The 20,915-nt window shown below is 39.4% G+C and overlaps 1 protein-coding gene across 1 annotated transcript in view; it reads right to left on the reverse strand.

Annotated features, from left to right (window-relative positions):
* Window positions 1–17,325, reverse strand: part of LOC106870570 (palmitoyltransferase ZDHHC6) — a 30,085-nt gene extending 12,760 nt beyond the window's left edge. The window contains exons 1-4 of the mRNA XM_014916696.3: window positions 16,516–17,325; window positions 9,153–9,244; window positions 8,112–8,268; window positions 3,008–3,139 (exon numbers count right to left, since the gene is read on the reverse strand). Coding sequence (XP_014772182.1) covers window positions 3,008–3,139; window positions 8,112–8,268; window positions 9,153–9,244; window positions 16,516–16,896 — 762 coding nt within the window. The 5' untranslated portion in view covers window positions 16,897–17,325. The remainder of the gene's footprint in view (window positions 1–3,007; window positions 3,140–8,111; window positions 8,269–9,152; window positions 9,245–16,515) is intronic.
* Between the last annotated feature and the right edge of the window lie 3,590 nt (window positions 17,326–20,915).

Here is a 20,915-nt window from a genome sequence, read left to right on the forward strand (position 1 = left end):
CTGTTTTTCTAACCACATTCTACGCCCATATTCTTGTTACTTGTGAGTATACCCTAGCACTACACCATCTCTCTCTCATACTTTTGCTGCTTCCTACACACACACTCTCTCTCCCCTTCTCTTGTTTTCCCTCTGACCAGGTAACCAAATATCTCCTTTACATCAGCACACTTCTTGTTTCTCACCTCTTTCTTGTACCTCTCTCTCTCTCTTTCTCTCACTCATGTACCTCCTCCTCTATAGCCAGACACCTATTTCTGTCTCTCTATTTCCCTGTTACACTCTCACCTTTCATCATTTGATACTGGATCACCTCCTTTAATGACTCCCCTATGTTGTGGCAAGACACCTGCTTCTGTCTCTCTGTCTCTTTGTCACACTCTAACCTTTCATCCTCTGACACAAGCTCCCCTCCTCAAATGTCCCTTCCCCTCTCATAATTCCTTGTCTTGTGAGTTACTTGGTGACCTTGTCAGTGCTGGTGCCACGTAATTGGGCATCCAGTCCACACTGTAAAGTGGTTGACATCTGGAAGGGCATCCAGCTGTATAAACCCTGCCAAAACTAACTTCACCTGTGCTAGTAACACATAAAAAGCACTGAGTCCACTCTACAGAGTAGTTGGTGTTAGGAAGGGCATCCAGCCGTAAAATCCCTGCCAAAACAGACACAGTAGCCTTGGGTAGATTTTTTAAACGAGGGCCAGCTCCTATCAACTGTCCCCACCAGGCATGCATGGAAGATGGACATAAGATGATGATGATGATATATATGTATGTATGTATGTATATATACGGAAGATATGAGGAATTTAGGTCAAGGTAACCCAAACTAACAAGTATGCATTCTGATTGCTCAAAAGGGTGTGTCACCAAAATTCCATTCAGAGCAGTGGCTGAAGTTGCGGTCATGAGAATGTCCTGTTTGAAAACAACTGGCAATTGGCAGTTTCCCATTGAATCAGTAATTATCGGTCAAAGTAACAAGGAAGGCAAACAATTAGTCACGGCAGAACTATGACATTTAAATTCATTTAATTCAATCTACTATAATAATACTCTTGTCACTTTCTTCATCACAATATTATAGAAAAGAAGGCTTATTTTTATCCTCATAGCATTTTTTGGTAATAAAGTTATTATCTATTATTAGGAAACAACTTCTATCTCATTCCAGGGTGAAAAACTAGAGGTAGTCGATAGCTTCCGCTATCTGGGCGACCAAGTTAGTAGTGGGGGTGGGTGCGCTGAAAGTGTAGCTGCTAGAATAAGAATAGCCTGGGCAAAGTTTAGAGAGCTCTTACCCCTGCTGGCGACAAAGGGACTCTCACTCAGAGTAAAAGGCAGACTGTATGACGCATGCGTACGAACAGCCATGCTACATGGCAGTGAAACATGGGCTGTAACTGCTGAGGACATACGTAAGCTCGCAAGGAATGAAGCCAGTATGCTCCGTTGGATGTGTAATGTCAATGTGAATACCTGTCAGAGTGTAAGTATCTTGAGAGAAAAGCTGAACATTAGAAGCATCAGTTGTGGTGTGCAAGAGAGACGATTGGTCTGGTATGGACATGTGAGAATGGATGAGGATAGCTGCGTGAAAAAGTGCCACACCATAACAGTTGAGGGAACCCGTGGAAGAGGTAGGCCCAGGAAGACCTGGGCTGAGGTGGTGAGGCAAGACCTTCGTACATTGGGCCTCACCGAGGCGATGACTACTGACCGAGACCTTTGGAAATGTGCTGTGCGTGAGAAGACCCGGCAAGCCAAGTAAGATCGTTGCCAGTGCCCCTGGACTGGCTCTTGTGCGGGTGGCACATGAGATGCACCATTTTGAGCGTGGCCGTTGCCAGTACCGCCTGACTGGCTCCTGTAGGATTTTCGAGTGAGATCGTTTCCAGTGCCCCTGGACTGGCTTGTGCGGGTGGCACATAAAAGACACCATTTCGAGCGTGGCCGTTTTCATGCGGGTGACACGTAAAAGCACCCACTACACTCTCTGAGTGGTTGGCGTTAGGAAGGGCATCCAGCTGTAGAAACTCTGCCAAATTAGATTGGAGCCTGGTGTTGCCATCCGGTTTCACCAGTCCTCAGTCAAATCATCCAACCCATGCTAGCATGGAAAGTGGACGTTAAACAATGATGATGATGATGATGATGATATGTCTGCTTTTTAATAAACATGACTTTGTCCTCAAATAGCTGACACACCCTGTGTATGAGTGCATATGTGTGTGTGCATATATATATATTTAGTTACTCAACTGTACAAAAATTATGTCAGGTATATAATGATGTGATGTCAGTCAGATAATAAAAGAGGAAAATACTTGAAAAGATCTGACTTGCTTTTCTATTAAACTGAACATTTTATGAATCTGGGTCTGTTTAGTTGTTAACAGCTTCAAGAAATACTATTTTAAGAAATAAAAGAAACAAACCTAGCCACAACAATAAGGGCTACATATATGCATACATAGAAATATACATACATGCATACATACAAACACACACACATACATATACACACACATACATACATATATACACACTAACATACATGCATTCACACATACCTACATACATAGATGCATACACACACACATACATGCATACCCATACATACAAACATACACACATACATACATACATACATACATACATACATACACACACACACACATACACACATATACACATACATACGTACATACATACATACACACATACATACATACAGGGTGGCCCAAAAGTAGGTTTACAGTTATCACGTAGGCACTTTAAATTTCTTTTAAAATATTTTATTACATTTAAATTTCTATCTTACAAACTGAAAAGGGAGCTTGACAAAATTAACTAAATTAACATAGAATAATGACTTCATATTTTTTTATAATTAAGATCTAAACTATTAATATATGGATGCGAAAGACACAGTTGAATAACTGTCAACCTACTTTTGGGCCACCCTGCTGCCTATGAATACATAAGCCAGAGTCGTTTCTTACCTGAATACAAAACAACATTCCGACAGCAACAATAACTCCAACAGCAAGTCCAATTGAAAAAACAACAATAATGAACCCAAGAATGCTCAGCTGTACCATTGGTTCACCATTCATGTGATAAAGGTAATATGGCTGTAAAGAAAGAAGAGAAGAAAATGATTCACCTTTACTACCACAAACAATATTATTATTATTATTATATTTCATTGTGCAATATGGGTAGAAAAGACCGGTTTAGTTGGGCATTTTTTGCTCCATCCTGTTAACTGCCAATCCTTAACAAAAGACTTCAGACAAAAGTACCTTTTATAGAATATCAGCTATTCCAAAGAGGGCAGGTTTTTTTTTTTAACACTTGCATACAATTATTATTAATATTATTAAGGCAGCCAGCTGGTAGAAACGTTAGCATGCTGGGAAAAATGCTTAGCGGCATTTCATCTCTCTGTATATTCTGAATTCAAGTTCCGCCGAGGTTGATGTTACCTTTCATCCTTTCAGAGTTGATGAAATAAGGGCCAGGTGATCACTAATACTTATTTTAGTGACCCCCAAAAGGATGAAAAGCAAAATTGACCTCAGTGGAATTTGCTGGCCTTGTGCCAAAATTTGAAACCATTATCATTATTATTATTATTAATATAAAAGGTAGGCAAGCTGACAGAATCATTAGCACACTGGACGAAATGCTTAGTGGTATTTCTTTTGACTCTCCATGTTCTGAGTTCAAATTCCACTGAGGTTGACTTTGCCTTTCATCCTTTCAGACCAATAAGATAGAGTATCAGTCAACTACTGGAGTCAATGGCATTGATCCCAGTACTTTTAACCCTTTTGTTACCATATTTCTGTTGAGATGTTCTGTGTTTCTTTCAATTCTAAATATAACAAAGAATTTAGTAAAATAACTTAAATTGTGACTAAGGTTTGGTGGAAGATTTTAATTCAGAACTTCTGAAAACAAGACATTTGTACTTAGAGCCAGAGCTGGTTTCAGCCTGGATGGTATCAAAAAGGTTAAAATTTTAATCATAAATTTTGAATACTTGATTTTTTATCAACTGAATGAAGCCAGGATGCAAGTGTTGGTGTGTGTGTGTGTGTGTGTGTGTGTGTGTGTGTGTGTGTGTGTGTGTGTGTGTGTATGTATATATATAGATTTTAGCAGACTTCTCTTTCTGTATGTGTGCGTGTGTACACACACACACACACACACACACAGAAAAATAGATATCAGTAATTCTCTAACGACTCTCCAGTTGTCCTACAATAAGTAATTCAATACTCCTCAAACAATCCTTCGAACGTTCATCTAGCAATCTTTCAACAGACTTTCTAATGATGATGGTGATAAAGATGGTGACAGTGATGATGATGATGCTGACGATGACTGATGAAAAAGATGGTGATGGTGATGATGATGACAATGATGATGGTGATGATGACAATGATAATGATGACAATGACGGTGATGATGATGACAATGATGATGATGATGACAATGATGATGATGATAATGATACTGATGATAATGATGGTGATGATGACGATGATGAAGGCATGTAACAATAGTCTTTTGACTGTCATTCTAAGAATCTCCAGCAGACTTGTAAGTTTTCTAAGAGACACACTCTTGTAATCAAATCTTAACAGCATGTCTAATAAACCTTCCACTAATTATTACACCTGAAACCAATTATTATATAATTAGAATGATTGTTCACATAAAAAGGACCAGCTGTGCTGGTGCCACATAAAAGGCACCTGTGCCAGTACCATATAAAAAAGGGGACTGATGCCTATGTCACATAGAGAGCAGATGTGCCAGCGTCACATAAAAAGCACTCACGATGGGGCCACGTAAGAGTCACCCACTACACTCTGTAAAGTGGTTGGCATGTTAGGAAGGGCATCCAGCTGTAGAAAGCATGCCAAAGTAGACAATTGGAGCCGGGTGTAGTTCTCTGGTTTGCCAGCGCCTGTTAAATTGTACAACCCATGCCAGCATGGAGAACAGATGATGATGATGACGGAGAGGATGATGACAATGATAAGATGGTAATGGTGATGACGGAGAGGAGGATGATGATGATGATGATGACGAAGATGGTGATGATGACAATGATGATGATGATGGTGATGATGATGATAAAGATGGTGATGACGACGATGATGACAATGATGATGATGGTGATGATGATGATGATGATAATGATGATAAAGATGGTGATGATGATGATCATGATGGTGATCATGATGATGGCGATAATGGTGATGATGATGATGATGGTAGTTTATTTTTTATTAGCTAAATTACTGTGAGCTTGATATAAATCAATAACACAGGACTCAGTGAGTTTGTATTGCTATTGTTGACATTGATGTGGCAAGTGTTGGCTAAGTTTACCTTGCAATGTGTGTTAAACACAGTACTTGACAAACACGGAGACAATAAACAGTCAAAGACAGGAGTAGAGGAGGAGGAGGAATGAAATGGACAAGGTGAGAAAGAGAGAGGAAGAGAAAGAAAGAGAGAAGATAAAAATGAATGAGAGGAAAAGGGAGAGGGGAAGAAAAGAGAAGAGAGAAAGAAAGAAGTAGGGAGTGGAAGGAAGAAAGAGAGTAAAGAAGAAATGTGTGATGTGTGAATGTGTTGAATTTAATATGCCAATGGTAACAGGATCCTTGTGTAGTTAAGTGCATAAGCACTTTGTTTCAGAACCCAGCAGATATTAATAGGGCAGACACACCCAATATTGAGGTGTGTGTCTGCATGTATGATGGCATCAGGGCTTGTTTGTGCCATGAGTCAGGGGGAAAATTTCTTTAGACAAATCTTCCTCGCTAAAACTTTGGCTTTTCCCTAATTTTGTCAAATATTTCTGTTGAATATATAAATTACAGAGGTGCAGATATGGCTGTGGAGTGAAGATGTGTGTGTGTGTGTGTGTGTGTGCGTGTGTAGTGTGTGTAGTGGTTCAAAATTATGCAAGAAACGAGAAACAAAAGGAGACAGGTGAGGAAACAATAAACAAGGTGTATTACTTTGACACTCAGGCAAAATGAAAGAAGTCTTTGACATTTCCCACCTGTGCTCTTCTACAGAGAGGAACAAGGAGAGAAAGCAGATGGGAAGAATAAGAAAAAAATAAAGAGAATATATATATATATATATATATATAGTGAGAATTTACAAAAAAAGCAAAAAATGAAGACAGATGGTGTAGACAACAAACATGTGTATTAGTTTGACGCTCAGGAAGGTGAGAAAGCCTTTTATGTTTCCAGCCTACACTCTTCAACAGAAAGGAACACAGAAATAAACAAAGAGAGAAAATAGAAAAGGTTGAGTGGCTAGCGATCTATCATGGCGAATACTGGACAGAGGGGTCACACAGGAGAGCTAGGAAGGGGAGATAATAAAGTAGCGGTGATCTCAAAACGAAGGTGCGTGTGCGTGTGTATGTGAGAACATGTATGTGCGGGGTGGTGCATGTGGGAGGGGGCTGGTGACATTGACATGTGTGTGTATGTATGTGTAGGTGTGTGTATGTATGTGTAGGTGTGTGGATGATGGTGTAGGTGCTGGGAAGTGGTCAGTGCTAGTGTGTGCAGGGTGGGGAGGGGTGGGGTGGGGTGGTGTGGTATGGTGGTGTGTGGTGTGTGTGTGTGTGTGTGGTGGCTTGTGGTGTGGTGTGGTGGGGTTGGGGTGTGGGGGAGGTGTGAGTGGAGGAAGCAAGGGTAGGGTCTAAGGGATGGGGTGGGGTGGGATGTATAGGGATGGTGGGGTTGGAATGTATATGGGTGGGGTAACGAGGGAGGGGGTGATGATGGGGAGAGGGTGGAAGGGAGAAGGTGTGTAGGATTGAAGAGAGGAAATAGGTGCCAGAACAAGAGAGGAGAGGTGGGTGGGAGGAAGTAGGTGTGAGAGGAAGAGAGGAGAGAGGAGGAGAGTTAGATGAAGAGGGAAGGAGAGTTGAGCCCATGTGGCGCAAAGGAGCGAAGAGAGAAAATTAATCCCTGCTCACAGCGAAGATGGGAGTCCGGATGGCCCCTGTGCAAAGACAATCCAAACACAGACAAGTGTTTTAAAGAGTGACCGGTAGAGCGGAAATGGTGCAAGTCTGGGGTGTCGTTGCCAAATCAGATGTCTTGGAGGTATTCTGCGAACCAGTTAGCCAAGTGGCGTCCCGTTTGACCAATTTATAGAGAAGGACAGAGAGAGCAGGAGATGCAGATGACATTGCTAGAAGTGCAGGTGAAGGAGTCAGTGATATGATAGGGTTGATGATGGGTGCCTGTGAGGAGGGTGGTGTTGGAGAGGTAAGGGCAAGTGCAGTAGTGTGGGCAGGAGCAGGGGAACAAGCCAGGTTGGGAGGTTGGGTTAGGGAAGAAGCTGTGGACCAAGAGGTCTCGTAGGTTGTGGGTTCATATATATATACACACACAATAGGCTGTCACACACTTTCTGATGACAGGCTTTAGAGTACACTTGATTAACTCATATCACAAAAGAAGCACCATTACTGAACCCTTTCGCATTTAAAGAGGCTACATCAGGCCCAAATATTCTACAGTAGAAAGGAAGGACCTACAGTAGAAAGGAAGGATCTACAGTAGAAAGGAAGGATCTACAGTAGAAGGGAAGGAGCTAAAACAGAGAAAGGAAGGACCTACAGTAGAAAGGAAGGATCTACAGTAGAAGGAAAGGAGCTACAACAGAGAAAGAAAGGAGCTACAGTAGAAAGGAAGGATCTACAGTAGAAGGGGAGGAGCTACAACAGAGAAAGAAAGGAGCTACAGTAGAAAGGAAGGAGCTACAGTAGAAAGGAAGGAGCTACAGTAGAAGGGAAGGAGCTACAACAGAGAAAGAAAGGAGCTACAGTAGAAAGGAAGGAGCTACAGTAGAAAGGAAGGAGCTACAGTAGAAAGGAAGGATCTACAGTAGAAGGGAAGGAGCTACAACAGAGAAAGAAAGGAGCTACAGTAGAAAGGAAGGAGCTACAGTAGAAAGGAAGGAGCTACAGTAGAAAGGAAGGAGCTACAGTAGAAAGGAAGGAATTACAGTAGTTGTAAGAGGGTAAGAATAACTGAAGTGACTTACATTATTGAGCAGTTGAATGAGGGAACCAATCAATATAAAAGCACCATGAATGCAACCACATGGAGCGAAGAAAAGAAAATAGATAAAGTTGGCATGATTGAGGTAGCCACAGCAGGTGTTAATCCAGGGACAATGATGATCCATTTTCATTACACACCTGCAATTAGAAACAATTAATATAACAAAAACTTCATAAAGATGTTAAGTTTATATATTCGTTTTGTAAGATTCTTGATGTGAAATCGTGTGTTGAAACAGATATTTATTGTATTTGGGGATGGTCATGTTGCCAGTTTAGCCAATAAAAACACACACACTATTTGGTGTTCACTTGTTTCAGCTTTTTTCTTTTTATATTAATTGTATTTCGGCCAGAGTTCTTTCATCACACCTCTGTGACCTCATCAATGGTCCTTTGCTTTCTTCTTTCTTTTTTATGTGTGTCTCTCCTTACTAATGATCTGCCATTTTGTAGATCATTTTGCAGATCATTAGAAAGGAGAGACATAAAAAAGAAAGAAGAAAGCAAAGGACCACTGATGAGGTCACAGAGGTGTGATGAAAGAACTCTGACCGAAATACAATTAACTTAAAATAAATCTGAAGCAAATTAACACCAAATATATAGTGCATGTGTTTTTATTGGCTAAACTAGGAACATGACCATTCTCAAATAAATTAATAAAGATGACATAAAATCAAATAGATAATTAGTGATAGCATTAGAGTAATAGCATGGCCACATGGGAGGAATCTACCCAGGGAGACACCCTTATGAGGGTAGCACTTTCGGGTCTGCTATATAAACTTGTAAATAGGGGTGAACTGGGGGGGGGGGGGAGGCAGCAAACTGAAGGGTCGCTCCTGATGCATTAATTAAATATCAGCTTCAGTTTCTTTTAAAATCGGATAATTTTTGACAACATGGGTATACTAGTGTGCATGTGAGTGTATTGCAGGGGGGGGGGGGCATAAATGCATGAATGTATTTTGATTGGAATTGGTGACAATTTAAAGAAGACTGAAACAATATTTGATTACCTTTTACACTTCCGGCAATGGTGAGATCGAGGTGCTTTGTGACCCTTACATTCTACACAATATTGTAAAAATTTCTCCTCACCAGCAACTTTCTGAAAAACAAAATATTTTGGAATATTAATAAGAGAACATTACTGTACCTATAACATTATATATAAAGAAGGTGCATGGCTCACTGGTTAGAGCATCGGGCTGGCAATCATGAGGTAGTGAGTTTGATTCCTGGACCGGGCTGTGTGTTGTGTTCTTGAGCAAGACACTTTATCTCACATTGCTCCAGTTCACTCAACTGTAGACGTGAGTTGCGACATCACTGGTGGCAAGCTCTATCAGCTTTTGCCTCTCCCTTGGGTAACATTGGCAGCATAGAGAGGACGGTATGAATATGGCAACCCAGGGTAAGCACAACAGACCAGATATTGTTCTAACTCAGTGCTACTCAAAGTGGTGGTACCGGCAGCTGATGGCGCTGGTCTGCGAGCCATCAGCTGCCAGTACATAGTGAGATTCCAGAAAGGAAAGAAACATTATAAAATGCTTATGTAATATTGTATTATTTGTTTACAAAATAAATATAAGATAAAAAAAATTGTCAACTTTTATTATATTCATTATATATATTGTTTCCGGTATAAACTAATGTTACTAAGAAATATTACCGGCCCCTGGCACATTGGGAAACAAAAACCAGCCGGTATGCCACATCAGATAGTTTGAGAAGCACTAGTCTAAGAGACAAAAAGCAAAATCCTGCAGTGCTGAAGAGATCGGCAACTGGGAAGAGGTGAAAGTCTCATAAAAAAGGTGGGAAAAGGAACCGTATATGGAGGATTGATGAGAAATCCACAGCCCTTTATGTCCAGGCTGAACAGTATTCATTTGTTTCTATTGTCAGAGATGCACTGGGTTATGTAATAACAGATCTGGCTCCTGTACTGGTGGCATGTAAAAAGCACCATCCAAATGTAATTGATGCCAGGCCCACCTGACTGGCTCTTGTCCCGGTGGCATGTAAAAAGCATCCACTACACTCTCGGAGTGGTTAGCGTTAGGAAAGGCATCCAGCTGTAGAAACTCTGCCAGATCAGATTGGAGCTTGGTGCAGCCGCTGGCTCTTCAGACCTCAGTCAAACCATCTAACCCATGCTAGCATGGAAAACGGACCTTAAACGATGATGATAATGATGATGATGATGATGATGATGATGATGATGATGATGATGAGATCTGCATAAAAACCTAGGAAAACTGGAATTCTCCAAAAAAGAATCAAACAAACTTATTTGTATTCTCTAAATACAATTAAGGTCACAGTGAAAGTTTCTAAAACATTCCAGGGATTCTCCATTTGAGGTTCCAAGAAGCAACTGCATGCATACAATCACATATATGGAATATATACACACATAAACAATAATGAAACACACACACACACACACATTTGTGTACTGAAGTGACTTGGACACCCACTGCATGAGTGCTGATTTATCCACACACACACACACACACCAATTAGGAATATATGCACAATGGCAACGATGACAATGGTATATAAGGGAAGAATTCTTCATTGTATTTATTTGAAATGGTTTCACTGCACTTGCTTTGGGGAAAGGCATGATTATCACAACATGTGAAGCTAAATCACCATTGATAAGCAGTGCTGGTTCTGCACAATAAAGCATAAAGTACAGGAACAAATGTTCCTGTTTGATTCTATTTGGCGTATTTAGATGAAATAGATAAATCAATGCAATAGGAGGAATGCGAGCAGAACAGAAAGCAAAGCGGCTGAGAGAGAGAGAGACAGAGAGAGAGAGAACCATAAAGAGAGAAGGTATTGTTGCCCTTGATAGAAACGTCAGACTCATCTTCGTTTGAGATTAGTTTAGGCTGATTTCATTGATTACCAATCAGGCTAAACTAGTAACTAGTAATCATGGTTTGGTGCTAACATATTTAAATGCTGTGACCCAAGAAATTTTAATATAATTAAAATTGCACTCATATTGATGAGGGGAGAAAAATCATTAGTTTAATGATTGATTCTGGGGTTAGAATATCAGGGTAGATAACTCAAAAATGTTGAGTAATTAAAATTAATTAGAAATAAAATATGCATAATGTAATTAATGAAGGGCAATGAGATATTGCTTGTTTTTCTTTTTTATCTTTTACTTGTTTCAGTCACTGGATTGTGGCCATGGTGGAGCATTGCTTTGAAAGGTTTTTGTCAAACAAATCAACCTCAGGAAATATTTTTTAAGTCTAGTGCCTATTCTGTCTGTTTCTTTTGCCAAATCGTTATGTGAACATAAACAAACCAACACCAGTTGTCAAGCAGAGTTGATGGGACAATGACAATGACACACACATTTAATATGATGGGCTTCTACACAATTTCCATCTACAAAATTTACATATAGGATATGGGTCAACCCAAGGCAATAGTAAAAGGCACTTGGCCCGAGGTGTTACGTAGTGGCGGGGGGACTGAACCCAGAACTATGTGGCATGGTTTCTACAGCTGGATGTCCTTCCTAATGCCAACCACTTCACAGAATTTACTGGGCGCCTTTTATGTGCCACCAGCACTAGTGAGGTTACCAGATAATTTGCAAAATTTTTTTTATCTTAATTTGCAAAACCACAAAGCCAAACCTGGGCCTACTGATAGTAAGTGGAACAATCTTTCTTTTTTTCTTTTGGTTTGGACGTATTTTAAGTTATCATTCCATTCGGTTTCAATCAATAGAAACAGCTCTATATCTCTTAAATCATTTCTGCCTGGTTGCATTGTTGAAGGTTGTACATCACTGAAAAGGTCTAATAACAATGAAACATGTCCAGAAACAGGGAAATAAACATTCACACATACAGATGCAGTATGGTTGGACAGGTGAGAAAATTGTTTAGCAATCACAAGGTTCCAAGTTCGATTTCAATACGTGATATCTTGGACAAGTGTCTTTTACAATTGTCTTGAATTGACTCAAGAATTGGAAATAAAATTGATCCAATCGAAACTGTACTGACAGCTGTCAACAAGATTGTAGCAGTAATTCACACGTCCAGCCTCATCACACACACTTTGGTTCTACAACAACAACAACAACAACAGCAGCAGCAACAACAATCTGATCTGGCAAGGTTTCTACAGCTGGATGCCCTTCCTAACGCCAATCACTGTGAGTGTAGTGGGTGCTTTTTACTCGCCACCGGCACAAGAGCCAGTCAGGCGGCACGGGCATCAACCACATTCGGATGGTACTTTTTATGTGCCACTGGCACAGGAGTCAGTCAGGGCGGGGGGAATAAACACTAACCTAATAATCATTTAATGCCTGTCTTTTATTTTCTACTTGTTTCAGTTTTTAGACTGTGGCCATGCTGAAGCAATATCTTAAAGAATTCTTAATCCAATGAACTGAGCCCAGTACTGTTTTTTAAAGCTTGGTACTTATTCTATCAGTCTCTCTTTTCCAAACTGCTAAGTTACAAGGACATAAACAAACCAACACCATTCGTCAAACAGTAGTAAAAAGACAAACACATCACCACACACACATATATATATATATATATGACAGGCTTCTTTTAAGTTTCCATCTGCCAAACCCACTTAGAATACTTTGGTTGACCCAAGGCTATAGTAAAAGACACTTGCCAAAGTTGCCACACAGTAGGACTGAACCCGGAACCATGTAGTTGGGAAGCAAACTTCTTACCACACAGCCATGCCTGAAACATGTTTTATATATACACACACCAACAGATCTTCTACAAGTTTTTTGTTGTCTACCAAACTTCACTTCGAAGATGTTCATAGACCAAAGACTAACTCTTGTATAAGACATAATATGTTAAAGACCGACCCGAATGAGAGCAAATAATTGCAAAGCAAACATCTTCACCATTTATAAATGAAAAAATGTCTGTTAATTAAATAACCAATCGTTGGAGTAATTAACTAACTTCAAATTTTTCACTCATTGAAGAAGGGAGCTTTTGTTCTGACTGTCTTCCATATTTGGTTGTGTCGACCATATGCCAATGTTCACAGGAATCCAGCTGGAGTTTTATTATTCAAAAACAAAACAATTTCGTTTCTGTCTGTCTGCAAACAATACTTTTACAAACGTCCAATTCTCAAAGTTGTCTTGGAAGATAATTGAGAAATCTACTTCAAATCTCACTAAAACAGATTTGGCTCAATTGTTTCATGATAAATAAACCCATCCATTATGTACACTAGCCAGAACCTGTAAATCATCATCATCATCATCATCATTTAAAATATCCTCTTTTCCAGGCTTGCATGGGTTGGGTGGAGTTTATAGAGACAGATTAGCTACAGTTTGATGCTCTTCCTGTCACCAACCCTCACACGTTCGCAAGCAAGGTAATATTTCCCCATGGTCAAACATGCTTTGCATAGAATATTGGAAATGAATGACATGCTTTTACAACAATCATGTGATGTCAAGACAAGGAGGCACAAATACACACACACCACACACACACACATACACAATGAGCTTCTTTCAATTTCCTGTCGCAAGGTTTCAGTCAGCCCAGGGCCAAAGATGCGACACGTGGGACTGAACCTGGAACCATGATGTGGTTGGGAAGCAAACTTCTTAACCATACATATGAACCAGAAATAGAATTTAGCTAAAAGTGACATTTAAACATTAAACAATTTAATGAAATGACTAAAACGGATGCTTGTAAACCATTTATTCCTAATTTCAAATAACAATTGAAAAGTAAACCTTGAAGATAGGGTGTTGGGACCAAGGTTCACTCGGTGTTCAGGAAGCTTGAACTAGCTGAAAAGGAGAAAAGATGTTGCCAGAAAATTGTCAGGAGCTGCTAAGAAAGCAAGCCATTACATCTGTTTCAAGAGAGAGGATAAATGGTGCAACAACATTGAGCATTGAGGATGACAGAAACATTTGGCTCAGAGTCCACAACATCTGATTCAACAAAGCTCATGTTGCTGTGTGGAAGATTTGTCACCTGCATCACTCAATGGCCCTGGAGGCAGCTCCGGTGTCATGATGGAAAGGGGCCAAAACACCTACAGACTGCTTCACTGCCTGATGAGACATTCACTCATGCATTCAGAGAGGGAACAGCAATATCCTTAATACACAAGCTTTCACACTAAATGTAGTCAGTTTATCTCTTTCAGGTCCAGCAAGCATTCAATTCCTTTCTTCAAGCCATTAACAGTCACACATGATTGGCCATCTTCATTTACAAACATCAATAATGATTTACAGGAATCTTAAATGTTCAACTTCAAAGCACTAAGAAGCACCAAAATGCTGTCTGTGTCGATAGCAATGAGGCTATGTAACCCAAATCAGTCTTGACTTCTGCTCTCTGACTCTTCACTCGACCATTTCTTCCCTCTCTTCGAAAATCTGAGTAGCCATGTGGCTCCTCTGCAGCAAGAAACTACATTGATACATGAATTAGGCACTAAACACGTCCAACCCTTACCAGCATGGAAGGCAGACACTTAACGATGATGACGATGATGATGATGATGCAGTGAACGGTACATAACAACACACTGAGAACAGAAATAACGCAGAATTGAAACTGGTAAATGATAGCAACACAAGCAATTCCATTGTAGTATGGAAAACTGGAAATATCTTTGACCTCTTCCTTGTTTCAGTCACTGGACTGCAGCCATGTTGGGGCATCGCCTTCGAGGGTTTAGTTGAACAAATCAACCCCAGGATTTATCAGTTTCTATAGGTCTCTTTTGCTGAACAACTGTTACAAGGATGTGAACAAACCAACACTGGTGGTAAAGCAATGGTGGGAAAACAAACAGAAATGCAAGGAAACTGTGGAAACTTCTCTCTCTTTCTTTCTATATATGGGTGTATATATACATATATGTGTGTGTGTGTGTGTGTGTGTGTGTATTGTTTGTAGAAAAACATAAATCTGGAAAAGAAGCACCCTCTAAGATGTAGAGCAGGCCAACAAGTTTGGCATCTGATGATACGCCATAAAGCCAAACCCCTTATGGACAGGAAACCCAGGGTAACCCCATAAACCAGAGTCCCCCATTATGATATATATATATGTGTGTGTGTGTGTGTGTACAATGGGCTTCAGAGCTATAGTAGAAGACATTTGTCCAAGATACCATGCAGTAGGATTGAACCCGAAACCACGTGATTGCAAAGTGAGCTTCTTAACCACACAGCCACACCTGCACGTCACTGAAATTTATATTAAGCAACGTTTATAGGTAGTTTTTTTTTTCTTTTACTTTCTTTTTATGCATTTATCTTCTGACACTAAGAATTTGAAGATCAATAAAACGCTTGAGAAACATGAAAATATAAATCAGACCACATAAGTTTCATGTTACAGATGAGGGGAAATGTGACGCCTTTCTTTAAAAAGTTGGGTTTTGTTACAATCAGCTGAAACATTTTCCCATCATGTCTGTTCTTTTTCAGGTGGACGTTGGCCTTTAAGCCAGGAGGAAGTAGGGAGGCTTTACCAGAAGGACGGATGAAATTGCCAGTCACGTAAAACCCGTGAGACCGTCGTTTGTGCTAAGAAGAAATCTCTAATTTTGCAAATTAATAAGTATACAGGCGATCGCCCCGGTTTGGAACTAATATAAAATCAGTTTTTTTTTTTGTTGTTTTTTTTTCATATAGATTTCTAAGGGTTTTATATACCACCCTAACTCTACACAGCTACATCTTGCTAGAAGAAACAGATAAATTGTCCTTAAATAACACTATACAGTCTTAAAAAGGTAGGACAAATTAGACGATACATTCTTAAATATACAACAAGACGGTATGTATGACGGCGAGAATACCTTTGATTATATCATAAGTCTACTCGATCAGGTCCGGCCAAGGGTTGAATAATGATTTATCTGTGTTATAGCTGTGTTATAAATGAAAGTTAAATATAACAACGAAATTACTTTTTTTAAGAAATGTGGATAAAATAAGAAGAAAGAGATAATTAGCCAAAACTACTTTTGTGAATAGAATTCCAAAACATAATTAAAGTATAGTGGCAACATATTTCTGTGGATTAAAAAAAAAAATCGAATACCTTTTTTCATTCTATATGTTTACATTTACCAGATGTCGTCTGTTTGGACAAACAAAAATATCTATAAAATTTCTCAACTGCCAGTTGGGAAAATATAAGTTAGAACAGACAATTTATAACATGAATCTAAATTATAATTTGATAATTAACATCAACTCATTAAACCAACAACTGTCTATGTCTCCCACTTATAAAGCGTAAAGTAAATTGTGGCTCAGAGATAGAAAAAAAACTGAAGTGAAAAACTTACAGGTTTCCATCCATGAGGGACATATCCGGGACCGTTTATAACAGCCATAAAATAATTATAGAGTGTTAAGATGTCCCAAATTATAAATATTGATAAATTAAGAAGTCCACCAGCTGTACTTATCGGCCACCAGATCAACGTACAGGTTAGAGACATGAATGAAATCAGAAATATTATCGTCAGGGCTAAACATGGTCCCCAATGAAATAATCGACAGCAGTTTTTAAAAGGGTTCACAGTTTTCTGTTTTGTTTTATTTTCTAGTTCGGTTGTGGTTGAAGCTGATGATGGTTCTGTTGCGGCAGCTGTTGTTGTTGTTGTTGTGGGAGCCATATTATAAATACGAGAGAAAAATTTATCATATATATAATACATATACATACAGATGGTCTTCTGTTTGTTTGTATGTTTGTTCGATTTGCATCAAGTTAAGATGTTTCGCTGTCCAGTGCCAGTGTTTGTCTGAGTAGCAACGAAACGAGAGGCGCAATGAAGCCGCACCGTTTGTTTCTAAGGACATCAAACAGACAGGAAAGTCAAGTAGTGAAACCTGGCAAAACAACCAACAACATCATTCAGCTGTTGAGGCTGCTGCCAACACAATTCCTTCTGCTCACGATTGTTGTCTTCCCAAACTGTTCCACAAGAACTTCCCATGTGGTGAGCTTCCTCCTTCCCTTCCTCTTTGCATCTGTTCCTGTCAGAGCCGAATATTTGTCAGTGACAGAGAAAGAAAGAGACAAAAAAATGCCAGAGAGAGAGAGGCGGGGCAATAGTGTTTCCTGCAGAGACTTGTCACAGTTTTGAATCAATGACTGGAGCTCTCTTCTTTAGGAGGTACAATAATTAAACACAATCAACAGAGGTTAAATAATTCAGGGGAAATAACTAAGGTAATAGTTCAACAGAGTAATCCCCCACTTAGATAATGTTAATCCACCTCTATTTCCACTGTAAAATTATAATAATAATGAAATTATTGTATACAGTGCTCAGGTGCACTACAACTTGTCAAAAGTGCGTATAAAGCAAATGCAGTAATGTACAAATGTCTGGAAAGTGAATAGTGTTATTTCTTTACTACCCACAAGGGGCTACACACACAGGGGACAAACAAGGACAGACAAACGGATTAAGTCAATTATACCGACCCCAGTGCGTAACTGGTACTTATTTAATCGACCCCGAAAGGATGAAAGGCAAAGTCGACCTCGGCGGAATTTGAACTCAGAACGTAGCGGCAGACGAAATACCTATTTCTTTACTGCCCACAAGGGGCTACACACAGAGGGGACAAACAAGGACAGACAAACGGATTAAGTCGATTATATCGACTCCAGTACGTAACTGGTACTTAATTTATCGACCCCGAAAGGATGAAAGGCAAAGTCGACCGCGGCGGAATTTGAACTCAGAACGCAGTGGCAGACGAAATACCGCTAAGCATTTCGCCCGGCGTGCTAACGTTTCTGAATAGTGAATAGTGTATGAGTCAGATACATGCTTGCGTGTGTATGGAGGGGAGAAAATCAGGTGTAGTGTTGGCGAATCTCAGGAAGCATGGAAGTTTTGAAAGATGCAGTGCTCTAAATAAAGCGGACAATAAAAGGATGCAATGTCGAAACAAAGCAGACAATAAAACATTTATAACTCTTTATATTTATTTATACTAATGATGGTTTTATTAATGAAATGGCCGAGATATGGTTGTAATTGAATTTAGACAAAAGTAACTGTTTTCTCAGTATCTAGCTAGCTAGATAGAATTTTCTATTTTTGTAGCGGCGAGCTAGCAGAAACGTTAGCACGCCGGGCGAAATGCTTAGCGGTATTTCGTCTGTCTTTACGTTCCAAGTTCAAATTCCGCCGAGGCTTTGCCTATCATCCTTTCGGGGTCGATAAATTAAGTACCAGTTGCGTACTGGGTCGATCTAATCGACTGGCTCCTTCCCTCAAAATTTTGGGCCTTGTGCCTAGAGTAGAAAAGAATCTTTTTTGTATATTTTTGTCAAGAAAATTAACTTAGAATTGCGTGTAGAGGCTGGAACGGCTAGATTTTAGAATAAAGTTATAAGCACCAATTTATTGATAGATAAACCCACACTTTCATTAATTATTCAATTGCTGGGTATTTTAGTAATTAGTATAATATTGTCACTTCTTTTGATGTGTTAACTCGGCTAAAAGAAGAAACTTCAGCCAGCTGCAAGATTTCATATCACCCAGTTAGGTAGGGATGTAACGAATGAAAAACTAAAGAATATGGAATTTCAAAAGGTGACATCATTTCGAAAACATAGCAATTAATTTCACAGAACATTATTAATTTTCATATTTAATAGAAAATTGTGATTTTTCTTAACAGACAAGAATGACATTTTTGTTCCGGTTTTATTGAAATTTAGTCAAGTTTGAGAAGACTATACTACGTTAATGAGGTTTAATAAGACTAAAACATGTCCGCAGCTGTGCCATCTGACAAAAGTCATATTTCGAACTAAGCATAAAGAATAATCCTTTAAGCAAACGGTTAAAAATTTGGGGGAAGGGGTAGGGTCGGTTACACCAACTCCATTCTTTTACTTGTCTCGGGTCATTTGACTGTGGCCATGCTGGAGCACCACCTTTTATTCGAGCAAATCAAGCCCAGGACTTATTCTTTGTAAGCCTAGTACTTATTCTATCGGTCTCTTTTCCGAACCGCTTATTTACGGAGATGTAAACACACCAGCATCGGTTGTCATGTGATGTTGGGGGGGGGGAGACAAACACAGACACACAAACATATATACACACATACATATATATATATATATATATATATATATATATATATATATATATATATATATATATATATATATATATACATATATACGACGGGCTTCTTTCAGTTTCCGCCTACCAAACCCACTCACAAGGCTTTGGTCGGCCCGAGGCTATAGTGGAAGACACTTGCCCAAGGTGCCACGCAGTGGGAATGAACCCGGAACCATGTGGTTCACGATGAAAAGCAAAGTCAGCCTCGACGGAATTTGATCTCAAAATGAAAAACTAGAAGTGCTTGAACGCGTTTAGTACGGCGAGGGAACAATTCTGTTACCTTCCCACCTTAAATGTAAATATTGATAATTTTTTGTGAAATTAATAAAAGTTCTTTAAATTATCTCCCCTTTTCTTTAAACGTCGCCAACGATCTTCTTTCTTCACCAAAAAGGGAATTTTTAATTGATCCAGAAATGTTTACAACCAAAAGGGAATTTTAATTCATCTAGAAGTTTTTACATTTGCCATTTGGTACATCGCTACATGCTCAACTATATTCATTAGCCTTTTCTCCTCACACAATTAATATCGAGGAGCGATAAAGTCTGGCAATTGATTAGTTCGATTGGCGCTAACTTTAATAAAAGACAAGATGTGACATGCTAGGTAAGTGAGGTTGAATTGGTGAAGTGTCGAATAAGGATGCTATGCATTATTGAGTTACGTCCCTTTATGTTCAGCGTTCAACTGCAACTGGGATCGACTTTGCATATTTTCAGCAGTTAAATAAATAAGTCAAATAGTGATGTTGATACGGTCAACACCCGAACATGTGTGGTTTATGTACATGCTGAGCTGCGTTGAACGGGGCTCCCACCTCAGACGACGAGGAATTTGACGGAGGATGACAAACAATGAGAAGTAACATGCCGGAGTAGTCAGATCAAGGTTTCAGTTCCTGGTTGAGAAATCAGTGTGTATTCATTACATTTGTGATAGATTCAACAAAAGCAATAAATGGTCCCTAGACCCAGATGTCCTTTCATACATTTCTCCTGACGATCATGTCACTTGTTTCTTTTTCCTTGCAGAAGCCGCGCTATGGCTCTGGTGTGCTTTTCTCTTACATTGGTTAATCAAACCACTTTTGTTGTGTCTTGTTAGGGTCACTTGTTTCGACACACGAATTCACATCAAGAATCTTGCAAACCAAATTCAAAAACGAAGAATAAACCACTCTTTGAGCATTACCTTAATCAGCGACTTCTCTTATTCACCTACCATTTGGAACTAAAACAGATTTGTCTCCCTTGTACTAATTGTTTGAACCCCGCTACCACCACCACCACAAAATTAGCCCCGGATAAAAGGTATTTCTATCAAAACCACCCCGTGTTGATGTATTTCTAGGACTACATTAAATAATGTGTCCTACTTTTTTAAAACCGTAAGAATGTGAATTGAGAGTACGTAGCTGCTATTGCGACTAGGTCGTGCGATAACGTTTTTCTAGATGGTGACTACGCTCGTATATTCTTAAAGTTGAGTTACATACTCCTAATTACACACACACACACACACACACACACACACACACACACAGAGAGTCATATATACACGCACCACACACACAC

The sequence above is a fragment of the Octopus bimaculoides genome, chromosome 7 (assembly GCF_046866305.1).
Source record: "Octopus bimaculoides isolate indiv1 chromosome 7, ASM4686630v1, whole genome shotgun sequence".
In the NCBI taxonomy this organism is placed as follows: domain Eukaryota; kingdom Metazoa; phylum Mollusca; class Cephalopoda; order Octopoda; family Octopodidae; genus Octopus; species Octopus bimaculoides.